The sequence below is a fragment of the Tursiops truncatus genome, chromosome 16 (assembly GCF_011762595.2).
Source record: "Tursiops truncatus isolate mTurTru1 chromosome 16, mTurTru1.mat.Y, whole genome shotgun sequence".
Taxonomy (NCBI): Eukaryota; Metazoa; Chordata; class Mammalia; order Artiodactyla; family Delphinidae; genus Tursiops; species Tursiops truncatus.
The window spans coordinates 52,878,654-52,898,042 of NC_047049.1; the positions used below are offsets into that span (position 1 = coordinate 52,878,654).

At 54.7% G+C, this 19,389-nt stretch overlaps 1 protein-coding gene across 10 annotated transcripts in view; it reads right to left on the reverse strand.

The window, feature by feature from the left end:
- The window catches only part of SH2D4B (SH2 domain containing 4B), a 97,642-nt gene extending 78,305 nt beyond the window's left edge, over positions 1-19,337 (reverse strand). For 6 of the 10 annotated variants that reach the window (XR_012326551.1, XR_012326549.1, XR_002174502.3 and 3 more), the window contains exon 1: positions 3,492-19,337. Coding sequence is in view for 5 of the 10 variants with exons in the window: in XM_019925766.3 (XP_019781325.2) it covers positions 3,492-4,185 (694 nt within the window). In the remaining 5 variants the exon portion in view is untranslated. The remainder of the gene's footprint in view (positions 1-3,491) is intronic. The other 4 variants (XM_019925768.3, XM_073793389.1, XM_019925764.3 and 1 more) reach the window with 4 other exon arrangements.
- Positions 19,338-19,389: the final 52 nt, after the last annotated feature.

Genomic DNA, 19,389 nt, shown 5'->3' on the forward strand with positions numbered 1-19,389 from the left:
CCAGCAAGACCAGGCAGGGAAGCTTCCTGGGTCACAACAGCAGTAGGAACACATGTGTCCTGAGTCCTGTGTCCCAGGCAACACCCAGCTCCAGCCCCAAAAAGCTGGGATAACTGGGCCAGCCCAGAAGGGGCCAAGGGTTGTAAAGGCTGCAGCTCCTCACACGGGGTGTGGGTTCCCGCGGTGGCAAAAGGGCACGAAAAGGGGAAACAATGTTGAAGGTCATGGTAATGCTGGATGGGCGTGGCTTAAATCTAGCGAGAATGTAATGTGATAACCGCCTTCCCAGAGTCTCAACAAACAACACAAATTCCCACTGGACCTCAAGTGTTGTCAGAAATGTGACAAACAGCAACCATGACGGCAGATGGGAAAACAATGTAAGCTGAGGGTCTGTATCTTCCATGATGCGGCCGAAGACCAGAAGCTTCTCAGCAAAATATAAGGTGAAAACAAAAAGACACACCTGCATGGTCAGGGGAGTGACGTGTGCCCAGCCACGACCGTCATCTTTCACCCCAGCTTACTTCTGTGGACCCCAAATGTGTGTCTCAGGACCAATACAACCCCTGAAGTTCTGTAAAGTGGAATAAGCCCTATCACCAGTGTTTACACCTACCCTCTGCAGGAGAAGCAGAGAAGTTTTCAGGGACAGGGTGCACCTTGCCCTGCTAAGCCCTCAGGTCAGGCCCGCTAGGAGCTGGGAAGTGTCCTCAGAAGAGAGAGGGTGGCAGAGAGGTCTCAGGGGACAAGCAGGACTGGGGAGATGGATGGACAGGAGGAGGTGCAAGGTCATTCCAGTCTGACCGGAACCGAGTAAGCTGTGCTCAGGGATCCCAAGGGGCTGGCACACACATCAGGACACAGCAGATGCTTCCTTCAGGACAGACTGGAGGGAGGGAGGCAAAAGCTGGGGAGGAAGTGCCTGTGAAAGGAAGGAAGAGAAAAGATCCAGCCCATGGAGTCTGTCCCCACACACCCTGTCCTGAGCTGCTGTGCGGCTGCATTGCCCCAGGCCACCCTCCTGTCACTCCCGTTGGCATGTTCCCTGGGATCTGATCTGTCTACCCACGGACTCAAGGGCCAAAGCTCTGTCCAGTTCACCAAGGTCAGCGCTTAGTAATGTTGGCTAAGGGACTGAATGAATAAATGAATGAATGAACAAATGAACACATGAACAGATCGTCCATCGAATGGAAGTCCCAAGTTCAGGAGTGAATGAGTAGAAAAACATCAGCCACTGGACCAAGGTCAAAGTCACGGAGGGACATCCCATCTCCATTCTTAGCAGCTAGGTGACTTTGGATGGAGTGTGTCACCTCTGTGAGCAGTGGCTTCCTCATCTGAGATGGGGTCACAGGGCTATGGGGGCATTCAGTGAGGACAGGCACAGGGTAAATATTAAAGGTCACAGACCAGGTGGAGGGTTGTTGCAACCCTTCATTGTGATCCTAGGACAGGAAGCAGGCACTGTGCACCCCAGGCCCACACTAAGAAGCTCTTCAGCCTCTGGGGCCGCGCCTGCCCCTCAGGGCTTCCCCATCTGCCCAGCTCCACACCAGGACGGAAGCAAAGAGCTGAGATCTGAGCGGGATCCTGATCTGGAATACACACACTCCTCCTCTTATCCATGCTTTATAAATCAGAAAATTAATTATCTGGAAAAGAGTCTTCTGCACCAGAAACCCGAATGAGTTTAATGTATAATTTATACACGAAAATGTAGATGTCAACGTGTGACAAATCGCTGTAAAAACATTTTTGCAGTTAAAGCTTTAGGCGTCTGTCCTCCTCGCAGAAAAGCCACCTGACAGACAGCATGAGGCCCCAGGGCTCAGGCCGGGTGGGGCAGGAAAGGCAGCCTGTCATTTTCAGTGATGCAGCTGCCAGTGCAGCCCCACCCTTGGCACCAGCCACACGCAGTCACGTCAGAGCTCTCCCTCCTTGGGGTCCTACTGTGTCCTGTTCAAAAGGGGATTCCGTGCTCTGTGCCAGCTCTGTGCTGGACCCAAGGATGGAAGACAGAATGGAGAATGTGCTCACTCCTGTGGCTTTGCGTCCCCTGGGAGAGCCAGGTGAGCAGATGATGCATGACACTGACAGTGTGGCAAGTGCTAGGGCAAAGACGGGTCCTATGTGCCGAGGAGCAAGTACTTCCCTATGCCAGGAGCATCCCCAAGAGACTCCAGGAGGCAGGGGCTAGAACTGAAGGAGTTTGTCAGGAGGACGAAGGCGGGAGAACATTCCCAATGGGAAGACTCACATGTGTAAAGACAGAGGCTAGAGCAAGGTGTCCAGATGGGTGCCAGAGTGGCCTACGGCACATGGCAGGCGCTGTCTAGCAGTGAGCCTGGAGTAGAGAGAGGGAGCCAGGTCACCAAGGGGCCTGTATGTCCAGTCCAGAAACAGGACTTTTTCCTGGACTGAAAACTTACAAACAGATCAAGTCTGCACTTCACTCTGGTCAACAGTATGGAGACCAAGAGGAGGGTTGCTGTGGGGAGTGAACGAGAGAGATGAATGGGCTTTGCCAACTGTGAAGTGCAGCATCCACGTAAAGTGCCCTTCCCGGCAGGACCTTGAGTCCCGCAGCAACTCAGCAGCCTGCCTGCGTCAGGTGCGCCGTCACTCACAGGCGCCCCGGCGACGGCCTTGACTGGCACGTCACTGCAGAATAACCACCGGAAACGTGGGTTGAACCCTTGCTTCTTGTCTGCAGTTGCTATCGCCATTGGGGTTGGTCACTCTTAGCGCGGGACATTCCCTGACACCCTCTCTCCAGAGGCCCGCTGGGGCTCCAGCACAACCCAAAGCATCCTCGCACACAAGGACAGGGAGGAGGGGCACGGGCACTGTGCTGGAACCGCTATGCCGCACACGCAAGTGAGGGACGGGCGATGTGTCTTTGCTGCACCCTGGCCCTCTGTCCGGAACCACCGGTGAGGTTCAAGAACATGGCCTCGGGCTTCCCTGGTGGCACAGTGGTTGAGAGTCCGCCTGCCGATGCAGGGGACACGGGAGCGGCTGGGCCCGTGAGCCATGGCCGCTGAGCCTGCGCGTCCGGAGCCTGTGCTCCGCAATGGGAGAGGCCACAACAGTGAGAGGCCCGCGTACGGCAAAAAAAAAAAAAAAAAAAAAAAAGAACATGGCTTCTACCCACCAGGCAGTCACCAACAGGGTCTGAGCACAGTCTGAGATCCCAGTGGTGTCTTCCCAGAACCTGGGCCCTCCACAACAAGACAAAGCAAGTCCCCGTGCCCCAATGCCATCAGGGTCCCCAGGCAGTTCCCTGTGCGGCCTTGGAGCCCTACAGACCTAGTCAAAAGATAGACGCCCAGGCTAATGGGAAGGGATGCTCACAGAACAAGGGTTTCAAGCCCCCAGCCCTCATCACACCAGTGCCCATTTTGAAGAACATAGCCTGACATCGATAACTCTTCTACCTCCCGGGAGGCCAGGGGTCAGCCCCTTGGTGACTCCCACCCACATACCTCGCTTGACCTTGGGGGGCCTGAGTCCCTCGAACTGGGCCAGGGCCTCCCAAGCCTCACGCTCCCTCCAGCGTCTCAGCTGCTCCTCTCGCATCTTGTAGAAGAGGATGTGCTTCTGCACATCACTGAGCTCGGCCAGGAGCTCGGGGTCGATGTACATGTCGTGCAGGATCTGCTGCAGCATGGTGCCACCTGGGATGCACACGCCAGGAGGGACACCCCAGGCCGCTCCTCGCCCCTGGCTCCTCACGCCAGGGTCACTCCCAGAGCCTCTTCTGTGTGCAGCACCATCGCTCGGCCTCAGCTCCCGGCCAGCCACGAATTCATCTCCTCTGCTCAGGACAGCCACAGGGATCAGGCAGCAGGAAGCCAAGAGGCAGCCAGGACCTGCAAGGGGGATCCAGCACCAGGAGCTGTCCAGTCCTTCTACTGGGTCACCAAGAGCCACATCCCAGCAGAGCCTGTGTCTTGACCTCCCCTGGGCTCTGGGACAATGGGAGAGTGAAAGCCTCCAGCTCTGCGGGCAAAACCCAGGCCCGGCCCTTCCTGGCCCTGGCAGGTGTCGAGTGATCTGTTCATGGAAGGTAACGATGACACCAGCTATATCAATGACACTGCCCCAGCCAACCGGGAACCGATCTCTCCTCCACAGGTAAGAGGAGGAGGAGGAGGCAGCTTTGCCTATTAATTCCATGTCTTTTGAGCCAACGTCAAACAGGCCAGAGGAGCCAGCCAGGAGCTTCTAGGCTGCCCGGCCTCTCGCTCTACCTGCTCCATCATTGCCAAGCTTCCTCTTTTCCAGGACGTTGGGCTACTGAGGTAATGCTTCTAACACTCGGCCTTGGAGGAGAAAAGAGCTTTCCTTCTTTCTGCGTTGCAGCCAAGGAAGAAAGCAAAATAGAACCAGTAGGGCCACCCGAGGGGCTTGATCATGGAATTCAAGGACATGAAGGAGGCAGACATCCTCTGCCTTCTCCCTATAATGAGGTTCTAAGGCTATGCGTGTGCTGACAGATTAACCCTCAATTTGGGGTCAATTTTCGTTGTTGCTTATCTTTTTGTTGTTTGCAAGTACCTGGAGATGATCACAAACAAAGAATGCAAGTGTGTCTTCTCTGTCGCCTCCATGCCCTGAATGCGAAGCACCCTGGACAGAGCAGGATGTTGCTTTCTGCTTGGAGGGAGCCCACCTGTCTTTGGCCGTGAGGATGGGCAGGCGCTGCTCGTGCTGAGACCCAAAGTTCACCCTACCAGCTGCTCAGAGCTACTCCCAGCTGACCCTGTATTCAAACTGGGGTTCAGAGAAGGTAAGCAACTTGCCTATGGCTACCCACCCTGGGACTCCATCCAACTTTCAAATATGACAACCACTGGGTACTGTGAATCTTTTGATGGTTTGTAGCACTGTGGCCTAGTTGGGCTGGTGACCTTCATGTCCCCTTCCCTCCCCATGAGGACTAAAGGTGGATCAGGCACCCAAAACTGATGGAACCCGGGTGTGAGTGGGCGGTCTTCTCCTGCAAGGTAGACCCACAACAGTAAGGATTAAGCGGGTTCAGATGAGCTTTAATCCCACGGGGTCACAAAAAGTGCGGAGGGCCAGGCTGCCCCTCCCCCAGGTCTGGCTGGCTTGTCCCCGGGTGACCCAGACCTTGGAGACTCCACACAGAGGCTCTTGCCATGCAGCGCTGTGGCCCTGGACCCCACCCGCCCTCTTCTCTCTCCTCCCCACCGAAGACCTTTCAGGGCTCGGCGTCCCGGCTCGCTCAGTTTCTTAGACTGAGGCCATCCGAGCCTCCGGCACAGCTCTAATCTCCCTTGTCCTAACTGTGGCTGGGTGGGAGCCCGGCGTCCAGAGAGGAAACAAGGGGAGGAAGGGCACGAACGGCACGAAGGGAGTCTAGCTTCCCGCGGGCAGCTTCTTACTTTCTGGGTCCACCAGATGCCTACAAGAAGAGGGGAGAGACAGCACAGTACGGGGCCGTAGGGATGGGACGACTGCTGTGGGTGTGAGGTCCAGTCCTCTGGCTGAGCGGTGAAGGTGTCATCCTTGCGGTGGTGACACCGTTGAGAGAGGGTGGGTGGCGGCCGGCTGGGAAGGGCCCCGCTAGCTGCCCGTTTTGTGCCGCAGCCGGCGGAGCGCTCCCTGGTAATCCCAGGTCAGTGGGGCAGGAGGCCGAGTGCGCAGCGCAGCCGGGGCGCGGGCTGGATCCGGTTTCCGGAAAGACGCTCTAGGGCCGGCGCCGGTGGGAGCTGCCTGGCCCTGATCGGCGCCACCTCTGGGCTGGCGTCCTCCCGCCCGTCGCCCTCCCCCGGCGGAGGAGGCCGCTCAGCCCGGCCTGTGGCACCCCCTGGCGGCCGATCCGAGCGGGAGCGGCAGCACGTGGGAGAGCCGGGCGCCGGGAGCAGCACAAGGTCGGCTACGCCCGCCGGGATGCGGCGGGATCTGGGTGCGGGAGGACCGGCGGTGCGGCGGGTACACGATGGCCGTCCAGGGCCCGGACCCCGGCCCGGGAGGCGCGCAGACCAAAGGAGCCCGCGGCGGTTCCTGCCCAGGCAGCTTCCGGCGACTGCAAACGAACGAGATGAGGGGCCCCGGGGTATTCACACACGCTTTTCTGCCGCCTTCCAACTGGTTTTATTTTGTTTTCATTTTTTATTGGCCGATGTGATGAGTTTAACTTTGTATGCTAAAGCAGTTCCCTCTGGGGGCGGGGTACACGCACGCAATGTTGTTATGAAAGTGACTGGAAACCACCTGAATGTCCCTCAGTGGGGTGGGGCGGGGAGGGCCCCTGGGGAGGAACACTAACATTTGTCACAGAGAATGAAGTCCATCTGTCTGCTTTGGCCGGGGAAACTGTCCAGGGCAGGAAAATGAAAAGGCGACACGCAGAATATTGTGCACGGTGTAATCCATTTTTTAAATTCTATGTTTGATTATTTTTGTATGGGCAAAGGAAAAAATATGGAAGAACACACACATGGTTTCTTTCTTCTTGGAAGGGGGAGGAAGCCCACTTTAGACAATTCTGCATTGCTTTATGCAGTGACTAAGATACATATTCACGTGGCTGAAATAAATGTATTTCAGAAGTTCTAAAACGTGACCCAAGAAAATTGGCCTCTGGAGTTCAGTACTCGCGGGGCAGGATGTGCACAGTCTCGTCCACACTGGCACCCACCCCCAGAGAGGGACATGCAGACAAAGCCAGACCTCCGTAGCCTGGGAGGCTACAGCGTTGGCAGGGATAAACCGTTCATGTTGCCAGAGTTCCTAAACTGGAGAAGGACTCGGAGACATTTCTCTGAGACGGGGAGCAGGAGGCAGGGAGAAGAGTCAGCAGAGTCTGGCCAGAGTCTAGGAGGGAGGTGATGAGGACTGTAGTGGCATTGCCAGTGGGTACCAAGAGGGCAGAATTGGGGGACATTTCCTCCTCCCAGAGCCTCCTATCAGGTGTCTCTGCTTCCATCAAAAATCATTTTAAAACTTAGATCATGTTACTCCTCTGCTCAAAACCCTACAGTGGCTCCCATTTTACTCAGAGAAGCCCAAGGCTCACAGGATCTGCCTTCCACCCCCTCAGATAGCCCCTGGCGCCACCACTCCCGCTTCCTTGTGCTGGCTGTCCGTCTGCCCAGAACCCGGCTAGCTCATTCACCCTCTTCAAGTCTTTGCTCAAACTTTTAACTCCTCCGTAGTCCTGATCCCCCATTATTCGGCTCTATTTCTTCCCGTATCACTCACTTTGTAAAATACCATTTTACAGTTTGTTTGGTTTTGTCTCTCTCTCCCAACTTGTAACAAGCACCACAAGGGCAGGTGCTTTGCTGATGTCCTCAAGAGCACTGTCTGGCGTGCAGCAGGTGCTGGATAAATACTGTAGCTACTGGAAACAAGAACGGATGAAGGAACGTTCATACCGGAGTTGACCAGAGCCTGTGCAAATGCTGGGGAGGCATCCGGAATAGGGCTCTGGAGAGAGGTTGCTGGAGACTCGTACCTGGAAGTCGTGGGCAGATGGGCTAAGTCTGTGGAGCATTAGGTGGACTGGCCCTGCCACAGGCCGCCTCCCCTGGCTGTCCCCCCATGCCCTGACCACAGGGCTCCCTCGAAGTTAGGGTCACGTGTTGGCCAGAGGACCCTGTCACCTCGGCCTCAGGCAGCCCAGAGCACAGGCACCGCGAAAAGATAGGCTGCAGGAAGGCCGTCCTTACGTTCCCCCCGCCTCCCTGGCACACAGTCACTTGAGGAAGCTGGTCCCAAGAGCACATTTAGGATCTTACCTGGTCTCAGTTTTGCGATCCAAGGGCTCAGTGAAAGTCTAGAGGAATTTCTGCTTTGTCACCTGTTAAGCTCCACGGAAGAATCATGGCCATAAAAAGCAATAGTGTCCCTGTATGAGTGCAACAACTACTTAGAAAATACGATGTGAAAGAGATCCCGTTCACAATAGGAACCAGATATAAAACTCTGGGAATAAATTTGATAAATATTGTGGGGGACCTATATGAAGAAAAGTAAAAATCCTCATTGAGAGCATACCTAAGATTTAAGTTGATATAGAGACACACCACATTCACAGTCAGGAAGGCCTATTACCATAACATGTTCAATTCGCCTCTGTGTTACTTAGCCTCCAAGATGGTTCCCGATGATCCCCGCCACCTGGCAGCTGTGACCTGGCGTGGCCCCTCTCACGCATATCCGGGTTGGTCTGTGTGATCAATAAGATACGCCAGAAGTGATGATCTGTCACTTCTGAGATTAGGTTATCAAAGACTTTTCTGCTTCCCCCTCGGTTTCCCTCTCTCCCTCTCTCTCTTCCCCCCTCTCTCTCTCTTTCTCTCGTCATTCACTCTGGGGAGACCATGTCATGAGACCCCTATGTCAAGGAACTGAAGCCTCCTGCCAACAGTTACGTGAGTGCGGTTGGCACAGGACCTGGTCAGGGGAGACTGCGGCCCCAGCCGGCAGTTTCAGTGCAACCTCATGAGAGACCCTGAGCCAGAATCCCCCAGCCAAGCTGTTCCTAGATTCTTGACCCTCAGAAAGAGTGTGCGATGTATATGTGCTGTCATGCAGCAATGCGTAACTAATATAACCTCAAAGAAGTCATCCGTTTAATACAATTTCGAGCCAAACCTGAAATTTAATTGGGACGTGGAGGAGAGACTTAATAAAATGATCCACAAGTTAACTGAAAGAATGAACGAACGAGAACAGCCTAGAAAATATTGTGGAATATTGAACTCCATACTGCCAGTATTCAGACTTCTAAAACAAACATTTCGGTTCTGACAAAAACAGGTAGATTGAAGTGAGAAAGTCCAGACAGTGATCCAAATACATATGTAATTATTTCGTATGTGATCAAAAGAAAGTTAATAATGGGGTGGGGGCTTCCCTGGTGGCGCAGTGGTTGAGAGTCCGCCTGCCGATGCAGGGGACGCGGGTTCGTGCCCCGGCCCGGGAAGATCCCACATGCCGCGGAGCGGCTGGGTCCGTGAGCCGTGGCTGCTGGGCCTGCGCGTCCGGAGCCTGTGCTCCACAGCGGGAGAGGCCACGACAGTGAGAGGCCCACGTACCGCAAAAATAATCATAATAATAATAATGGGGTGGGGGAGAATGGATATTTGTTCAATAAACAGAGTTGGGTTAATAGATCCTTGCCTATCACTTGTGATTCTACTATACAGCCTTTGGAATTAATGTTGAGAATATCCGTTGGCATGAAAGTGTACTCATGATGTATTACTTGGGGGAAAGCGTGTGTAGGATAGTCCCAGTTTTACGTATCAGGAAAAAGAGTATTTTAACCCTCACTGCCTTCTAAGGAGAGTAAGCAGGTCCTGTTAAAAGAAAAGGCCTGTGAACTTCTGCAAACCATGCTAGGTTTGGGTATGCATATTTGGGAGGCCAAGCTGAGGTGAACTGCGTTACTCCATGTAACACAGGACTGAAAATCAGGGTTCCTGAGCCCAGAGATGGCAGTGGAAGAAGCGAGGGGCACAGCCACACACCCGAGACTGTGGACCACCCTGCCCCAGGTCTTTATCAAAACGATTTAACTCACAAAACGCTTGCTGTGAGGTTTCTTATTTAGAAAAGAAAAAAAGTGAACTTTATTCAATTCTGCCAGGACAGATGAGGGACATGAAGGGGACCATTAAGGGACATAGGAGTGGGAGGCACAGGGGCACGAGTTCCAGGAATTAGCAGAGTTCGTGGGAGAGGGCTTGGGGCTTTCCCCACCATGGAATTGCTGGGATCGGAGTACCTGTGCAGGGTGAGGACACCAATGCTGACATTTGTAAACAAAAAGACAAGAGCACGAACACACGAGTTTATGAGCTCAGCTTCAGAGCCCAGGGTTGCAGCCAGCCAGGTCTGACCGCCTGGGCAGAGCTTCTCAAGTAATCAGGGTGCTGCACAGGGCTTTTGTCAGAATCATCTGGCCAGGTTCACGGTAGGTAACAGTGGGAGTTGTTTCCTGCTCCTTCATATGGGACCTGGTTCCTCACTAACTTGGTGAGTCAATATATTAGGCAGGGGTTGTGGGTGCCGGTAGCTAATTCTGTGTCCCCAGACTCCTTCTGGTTTAAAGGAAAAAGTCCTGAGTCCCGCACAATCCCTGGGCCAGGGATTGATACACAAACACTGGCAGAAATCGGCTGATTTTCTGCTACGGTTCTAACTTGGGGCTGCTGGCTCTTGCGTCTCCCCACAGGGGTGAGGGTCTGTGTGTAGTAGGGGAGATGGGCCAAGCTGAAGAGAGGCGGAGACACTGATGGAGAGAAGAAAACACTGGGCAGTGTGAAGTCTGTTCCAGCCCCCAATGCCCCGCTCCTCTCTGTGACTGTCCCACCCTCCCTCCCTGTCATAGGAGTCCCCTTCTGCTTAACCTTGTCTGAGTTAAGGTCATTGCAACCGGCGTGTCCTGACCACCGCAGTGGCTTGGCTCGCCCTCCAATTGTCTTGCCAAGGATGCTGCGGAAGTGGACAGGACGTGACACTAAGGACCTGGGCCAGACCCTCTCTCAGGGCCCCTCCTGCTGGCCCATTTCCCACAGGAGGTCCTCCTGGGCCCCGATCTCTCTCTGATTGCAGCCACCCCATCTCCTTGCTGCCCAACACCCCTTCCATCGCCTCCCCCGGGAAGCCAGTGACACAGCAAAGAAAAGGAGGTTTCCAGAGAAGGCCAGTCCTCTGCTCACAGGATGCTGAGTCCTTTGGCCTGCACACAGCTGGTGCAGTAGGCAGCTCCGGGTCCTCAGGTGGAGGGAGTATTGAGCCAGCCGCCCCCGTCTCCATCAGCCGGCACTCTGATGCAGACAGATGACCTATACTCGCCTGCACCCCTGCCCCCAAAACCTCTCCAGGAGCCCCAGTCCTGCTAATTAGAAAATACTCTACTCCGTCCAAATTCCCCTGGAACCAGGCCACTCAGCACAAGTATAACAGATTGACTCAGTCTCAGCCCAGGACGGATTCTTATTAACTCAAAGGGCAGGAGGAAACTCTGAGGCTGCAGACGGCAAACAGGCTTCAACGCTGGCAGCCCCCCACACAGCCCTCCCCAGGTCCCCTGGCACCTACTAAAGACCACACAGTCGGCCAGCCCTGCCTGCTGCCCCTCTCAGCTGCAGAGTCACCTCCAGACCACAAGCCCAGCCCCAGCAGGCCCCAAGGCTGTTCTGCCCGGTAGAGAGGAGAAGCAGTGCCCTTGCCCTGTAAGCAGCTGAGAACTCCAGTGAGCCCTGGGCCCCCCATCCCCAGGCCCTCCTCAGAAGAGCAACCAGAGATTACTGCTAATATTTCCTACACACCCACCGTGAGGCAGCAGGCACTGTGCCAAGGGCTTTCTTCTCCTAGCTTACTTAATTCTCAGAACAAGATTATGAAGCAGGCAATTTTATTATCCCAAGGTCAATTTTTTTTTTTTGCGGTACGCCGGCCTCTCACTGTTGTGGCCTCTCCCGTTGCGGAGCACAGGCTCTGGACGTGCAGGCCCAGCGGCCATGGCTCACGGGCCCAGCCGCTCCGCGGCATGTGGGATCTTCCCGGACCAGGGCACGAACCCGCGTCCCCTGCATCGGCAGGCGGACTCTCAACCACTGCGCCACCAGGGAAGCCCCTGCCAAGGTCAATTTTATTGTCAAGGTCAAACAGCTGCTAATGCTCCAGGACTTAAACCCAAGTCTTACTGAGCCCTAACAGGTTCCTGCCCTCCCATCCTCCACTCCCACCCCGTGGACTCTTGTTCTGAGCTGGACAGCCCTTCTGGGGCCACGCAGCAGTGCCTTACCTCCCCAGTGGTCACATCTGGAGGGCACAGACAGGAGTTCGTGTGCCGTCTGCCCCCTCATCTGCTCACAGACCACATCTCTAGCCCCGTGGTATCCTACACACCCATCCACAGGCTGGGCCCTCAGTTCCCTACAGAGGGGGATTCCAGTCCCACTCTTCACTTCCCTAAGCTGTGGGTCTCGGGGCACAGACCACTGGTGTCCTCCGATACCTGGCCTCGCCTCTTCCTCCTGCACACACAGCGAGGCCTTTTCCAGCCCTGGTAGTTTGACATGGCTTCTGAGTTGTGGCCAACAGAACGTGAGCACAAGTGATGTGCAAGCCATCCAGGCCTCTTTCCTAAGATTCTCCCTCCCGGGATCTTCACCCTCTTCCCCAGCCACCAGCTGACTAGACTAGAGACTTCAAAGACCTACCAGAGGGTGGAGTCACAAAATGGAGGGAATCTGGGTCTCTGAAAGACTGCGCAGAGTGTTTGCCAACCCAGCCCCTCAGCCTTCCACCAGAGACTGTGATGTAAGCAAAAGACATTTATTTTTCAAAGCCATCAAAGTTTAGGGGACATTTGCTATGATGGTTAGTCTATCCTGACTCTAATGCAATGGTCCTCTAACTCGAGCTTGCATTCAAATCATCAAAGGGCTGGTTCAAACAGAGACTGCTGAGCTCCCTTCCCGAGTTTTTGATTCCACGGGCCCGGAGTTGGACCACAGAATTTGCATGTTTCATAAGTTCCCAGGTGACACGGTGGCTGCCGATCCAGGGAGCCACACATTGAGAACCACTGCACTTTTAGCCAAGCTGCAGTGTAAGAATCACTATCCCCACTTTACAGAGGAAACAGTCCCAGATTCCTGGCTCTTTCACTAGCACTGTGCTGCCTTCACACTGTGCCACATCAGTGCATGTCCCCCACACACCTGCCCGCTTCTGTGCTCACTGATTGTGTCTTTTGAGTTAGTATCCTCAGAGGGAGAGAGAACAGTCCTTGGAGTAGACATCCTGGGCTGTAAACCTAGCTCTGCCCCTCACCAGCTGTGTGGCACCAGGCAAGTCCCGTTTCCTCTCATGTCAAAAATACCACCCCCCTGCCCAGCAGTGTTGCCCACAGTAGGTTTTTTATGAGGCTGTCTGACTGTCGCACTTCAGTAGCAGATACTTGGAACAGCAGGAACAAACGTGGGTCCTAGATGAGCCCGTTCCAGCCTCACCTGTATTGCTGCCTCCAAGGTCAGTGGCTGACATCTATCCTGGCACAGCCTTGGGGTGGAGGAAGCGGGGGTGGGGATGTAGGAAAAAAAACCCACACACAATCAAAAACTTTAAATGCACCTTTGCGGGGTGTAAGAATTGTGTTGCAGGGAGGAAGGAGGGGAGTTCACCAGCTGGGGGCTGGGCCGCACACCCTAGTTTCTTAGAACATCATTACAGATTCATTTTTATATGAGAATCCTACAAAGACCCCCAGGCCCTGCAGCTTCCAAGAATGGTTTTGAGATCTGCAGAGAGGGGAGGTAAGCTCCCTTCAAAATGCAGTTATTTGAATGCACACGAAAGGTTTAACCTTTAGAAGAGGTGACTGGATGTTCTGTTGACTGTGAAGGAGCCGATTTCATCCTCAGAGCCCAGGTGATACCCACACTCCTGGATTTGGCCCCTGGGTGGATGGTGGTCCCCTCAGCTGAGATGGGCGAGACGGGGAGGAGCTGGCTGGGTGTGGTTGGGATTTAGGGTTGGAGGAACAGAAGACAAGTTCAACGCGTCTGCAGGAGCGTACGGAGACATGGGGCTCTGAATAAAACCCACATGGTCTTAGACACAAAGATTTTCTCCTGGGGGGCCTGGGCTAGCACAGCAGGGCTCCATGCACATGTCTTACACACACACACACACACACACACACACACACACACACACACACACACACACACACACACACACACACACACACACTTCCAGTCCTGCTGAGGCTGCCCTGCTTCGGGGATGCACACCCTCACTCGTCAGAGGTGGGAGATGCACAGACCACCTCCTGGACTCAGCGCCTCACTCTGAGGCCTCGGGTGGGTCCCAGCACTTCCCTGAGCCTCTGTTGTTCTTACCATGAGTGGGACCAGATGGGGTCTCCCCAGCCAAGACCCTCCCCATCCTGTCCAAACAGGTCATCTTGCTGGTTTCAGAGCATCTATTCCAGCCCTTTCTTCTTTCCTATCCAAGCTCCTCTAACCCCTGTTCTCCCCCAGATCATCCCCCCTGGAGCCCTTGAAGGCAGGCTGTGGCCCTCTGTTGGCTCCCTCGGGCAGCCTCTGCAGATGGCCTGGCCCCCTCAACAGGTGAGGACCACTCTGCTTCCCCTGGGGGCCCCAGGAACGACTTCTCAGGCTGTGTTGATTTCTGGCAGGATCCACACCCCAGGCAAGAAGAAACCCCTTCTCCCCCCTCCCCACCGCCATGACACAGAGAGCAAACAAACAGACCTTGAACTCCAGATGCCTGCTGAGCTCCCCACAGATCTAAGCCTTGCTCCTGAAAGGACAGGGAAGTGGGTCTTTTCATTTCAGTCTGGCTGGGAACTTGAGCTGTATTTCACATAACCCAGGCAGCTAAGCCTGGTGGGGACTGGTAGTTCCAGATAAAATTTCTTCAATAATTGCATTAGCAGTAATTTTGGGGGGTGCCTACTAAGTAATCTAGACCTATGTCAAAACGCTTTACCCACCTCAACCCATTTAATCCTTGAAACAACCCTGTGTTGGGGTGTTTTTACCCCAATTTTACAAAAAAAAAAGACTCAAAGAGGTTTAAGTAACTTGCTAAAGGCCACAAGGCTAGTGAGTAGTAGGTGGCTGCGGAGTCGGTAACACCTGCCAAGTTTACCAAGCTCTCATCTACACGAACTCATCAAATGGTTCCAGAAACTTTGTGAAATAAATAAAATGATCTCCACTTGACAGATGAAAAATGGAGGCACTAAGGTGTTTTGGGTTTGCGCGTGTGTGCGCGTGATTTTTGTTTGTTTTCGAGCCCCAGCTCAAACTCAGGCTCAGTGCTCTTCCCACTGCAGCACAGGCCTCACTTAATCCTTAATCCAAAGCAGTCTGCCTGGTGCTACAGAGGAAACAGATACACCGCAACCCCACCCGGTCTCCCTGGGAATGCAGCCCCACAGGGCCAACACCCCCTCTTCTCCCTTCCCCACTTACCCTGGGTTCACTGTCTAGGCACGTAGCTGCCTGTCTGGGGAAGTGGCCACGTGGGCAGCCAGAGCCCACCCGAGTGTGCTGCCCTTCTCCAGCAACCAGGCAGTGAGCCGTCTGGACCCCAAAGCCCCATCGCAGGCTGGTCTGCCGGGCTCTGCAGCTCCCTCCCTGGCAACCTCGGGGTGGCACCAGATCTCCAGTGCATGTCTTCATCGGTACACAGGGATGCCACCCAAACCACTGCTCTCCCACATGACCAGCTATCTCCGAAGGCAAAGGCGGACTGCAGGGCCACCTTGCTGAGCCTCCCTATGGAAGCTGTGCTGTTGCAGGCCACAGGCTACTGGAGGAGACGTCACCGCACCACTCCCAACTACCCCTCTTGGCCCAGAAACAGCCCGTACATCCCTGGTGCTCAGGCCGCCCTCACACACACCAGCCCCGAGTAGCCGCTCATTATGAAGCCAGCCCACCTCCCTGGAGAACTTGTTTAAAAACATGTTTTTCTTACAAAACCTTCTAGGAAGTAATTCTAATAACAAAATACCGTGGGGTTCTCATAAGCCCTTGTAAGAGCAAAACACCCCGTAACTGAAACGTCCACCCACAGGAGTTAATGGGGGTGGTTGGCAGCCTTCCCCATGTCCATCTCCTCCCACAGGAGCCTGGTTTCCCCACCACGTGGTTTCAGCGGGATGGACAAGCACAGGGGGCTGGGGCGGGGGGGGCTTCCCTCAATGGGACCACCATGCCGTCCTCACCAGAGGCTCAAGGTGGTCCTTGGTGGGGTCTTGCCTCCCTCTGCCTTGGGTGATGGGAACACTGTGACAGGCAGAGCAGACAGGGGAAAGGAAACCGGATCCTCGGCATCACTGAGTCACTCGGATCAAACCCTTAAAGTCACCCCACCCCCGGACTTTCCAGGTTCAGGAGCCAAAAGCCTCCCTTCATTGTTTAGGCCAGTTTCAACTGGGTTTTCTGTTACCTGTGACTGTAAACATAATCCCCGTTCCAGAGCAAGGTTCATTCACTCATGGCAGTCCTGCAGTGGACTGCGAAAACACGCTGTGGATGCGTACGCGGCCACAGAGAAACATTTCTGAGATACACCGAGTAAAACTCATTGTAAAACACAGTTCTCATTTGTGTGGAAAATTCTCATTTGAATATGCATGGACATTTCCTAGGAGGGTACTTAATGGTGGATGCCTCTGGAAAACAGGACACATACTTTTTACACTCTGTGCTTGGATACTGAGAAAAACAGATTAGTTTAAGAGCCCTTTGAGGTAATAAAATTACAGTCCAAGGGGATAATTTAGTTTGGTAGTTACTAGGCCATGGTTTTGAAGCCCCTGCTGATGTACGAGACGCAGAGCATGGGAAGAAAGCAGAGTGAAGAAATAACTCTTCCAGACCTTTACAAGGCACACAGACTTCCTCTTTTTACAAAGCTGGAGTCTCTAAAATTGGCAAGTACACCAGAACAGTATCCATTTGAATGTAGCCTTAACTTTCTCCTTCCCAAAGTTTTACTGCCACTGCCATTCTGTAGTGCCCACATCAGGTTTTCCTGAGGTGTCCTGGAGACCCCAAAAGCATTCTGAGAATGAATCTACCTTCACTGTAGCCTTTGAGGAGGAAAAGCCAGGTCTTGCTGAGTTTACAAGGAGCTAAAAAGGACCTAAAGTTGTATAATTCTCTGGATTTTTGGAGAGCACCCAGATGAAGGAGAAAGGAACTGCGGGAGGCCCAGTCTGCCCTGGAAGGCTGGGAGGCATCCTCTTGGATGACAGACAAGCACGTGGAAGCACCTGTACCAAGATTCAACCCTGGGGACAGGTTACCACAGTCTGGGGGCCCATATCCTACAAACCCTGTGGCCAGACACCTCACATGACCCCAGAGCTAGAAAGCGCCCACCCATGCAGGTCATACAGCCACCGGGGACAGCTGAGGGCCCTGGACCACAAGGTGACAGGGCTGAGCTCCTGACACCTGAGCAGGAGGATGCCCTGGGTGCTGGGACCACGGCAACAGCCCCTCCCCTTTCTCTGTGCCTCTGCAGTCCACACTCTGAGCTTGCTGGCTGAGAAGCGATCAGGTGGTCTCTACTGCCAAGACTGAGTCCCTCCGTCCTCTGCGGGCCTCTCACCCCGCCTCCTCTTCTGGGGAGCTCTCCCCTGGGGTCCCTAAGATGGCAGTAGCCTACACTCACAGGCACGCCCATTGCTGCCCCAGTGGCAGCCCCCAAGTAGCGTCTCCTGAAGAGAAAGCTATGCCCGATCCCTCACCGCCCAGCAGGCTTGCTGGGTGGACGGCAGCTCTGGCCATGCGAGGAAGTGAGCGCGCTGCTGCTCAGAGCTGGGGCCTCCAGCACAGGGTGGGGCTGAGCTCCTTGGGGATGCCATCATGCTCCCCCAAAGGTCCCCCCAAACCAAACCAGGCACCCAAATCCAGGTACAGAGACGGGGATCCGCACCCTTCCTCCAGCTGCTTGTCGACGTGCCTCAGAGCCCAGTAACTGGCTCATCCTCAGGACACCGATGCTTCCCAGTTGTGCCCTTGGTGCTGGTTTTGCTCCGCAGGCGCCAAGCAGAGGTTCAGAATCAGGAGCTGGCAGGCACCCAACCTCCTATTCTAGTTGCAGGTGCAGGTTCAGGGGCAAGAGGCTCCCAGAGTTTCAACCCAGCTCTTCCAAATCCTCGATCAGCAACTTACCTCATGTTTTTAGCATAAAAATGGCTTCCCCGAGCTCTTCTGGTGACAATCTGTTTTTTTTTTTTGCGGTACGCGGGCCTCTCACTGTTGTGGCCTCTCCCGTTGCGGAGCACAGGCTCCGGACGCACAGGCCCAGTGGCCATGGCTCACGGGCCCAGCTGCTCCGCGGCATGTGGAATCTTCCCGGACCGGGGCGCGACCCCGTGTCCCCTGCATTGGCAGGCGGACTCTCAACCACTGCACCACCAGGGAAGCCAGACAATCAGTTTTTAAGTGTTAGGTACTCTGTGTACTTCCTAGGTTCCAGGAAGTTCTGGATCCATTAATTTTTATTGTTATTCATGTGGAGAAGACCAGCACAGTCTCGTGCACCAGCACAGATGGCTTTCCTGCCCGGCTCACAGCTCTGCCTTGGGGGCACGGGAGCCCCAGGAGATAGGTGAGCCCTGGCAGGTACAGCTGAAGGTGGGACAAGGATGGGCCGGAGAGACCTGAGAGCCCTGGCGGCAGCAGAGGACTTTGAGGATGGGGTGGTCCAGAGTGCCAGGTGCTGCAGAGGCCAAGAGAGGCATGGAGGCCGGTGACTGGGGTGTGTGGCTTTCAGTCAAGTGAGGAGAGTACTGGGTGGTGGTGGGAGGGGGACAGAGCCCGGACGAGCAGCCGCCTGGGAAGGAAAGCAGTGGTGGGGCGTGGGCCGGTAAGAGGGCAAGAGGGCCAAGGCAAGCTTTCTGGGATGGGGATACATGGGATGGGGCGAGGACAGCAGGTGGGAAAGATAACAGTGCAGAAGCCCCAGGAGGAGGTGGGCAGGAGGGTCACAGGAAGGATGAGCAAAGACCCTGAAACTTCAAAGCGAGAGTGTATGGGGGGCCAGGAGGGGAAGTGCAGAGGCACAGGTTGGCCTCTATCCCAGTCTGAGAGGACAGGGAGTGGCTGGAGACTCAGGGTAGGCTGGGCAGGGAGCGACTGGGAGGGCTGCACTGCAGCTCCACGGAGGGAGCCCAGTGTGCTGGAGATGCCGCGTGAGCATCCCTTATCCTGCACTTCTTTTCTATTCTCATCCAACTCAGAGTCAGATGAGATGGCTGAAAGTGGCCAGCAAGTTCGTAAACTAATTGGAAAACAAACCCAAACTCTGAAAAAGTCACAGCTAGACTTCACCCTGAACTGGGCTGTGACCTGTGAAGACACTTGCAAGGGGTCCAGCCACCAGGTCCACGTGAATAGATGGGACAGCAGGAGCTGTTGGTGCCCACACACCAGCGGTGAGGGCCTGGGGCCACCGACTCCCCCAGGGCAGCCTGGGTCAGAGGTACCTGGCACTGCCACTAACCTCCTCCACAGATGGGCCAGCAGGTCTAAAACACACAGCTCATGCAGTGGCAGTGCCCAGATTCCAACCCAGTGTCCCCAAGCTCTTTTGCCTGGACCTTACTGCCTGGGGCTGTACAGTTATAACCTAAAATAACATTTCCTCCGGGCCTGTGGAGTCAAAGTTCTACCTTATGCTTCCAGCTGGGCATAACTAAGCCACAAGCCAGCTTGTTCCAGGTGTAACCTCCACACAAAGAATCACTGAAAGTGGCACACAGAATCTAAAAAAAAAATCACCCGATGAAATTTATTTCAGATTGTGCCAACCACCTACCTTCCCGTCATGCCTACC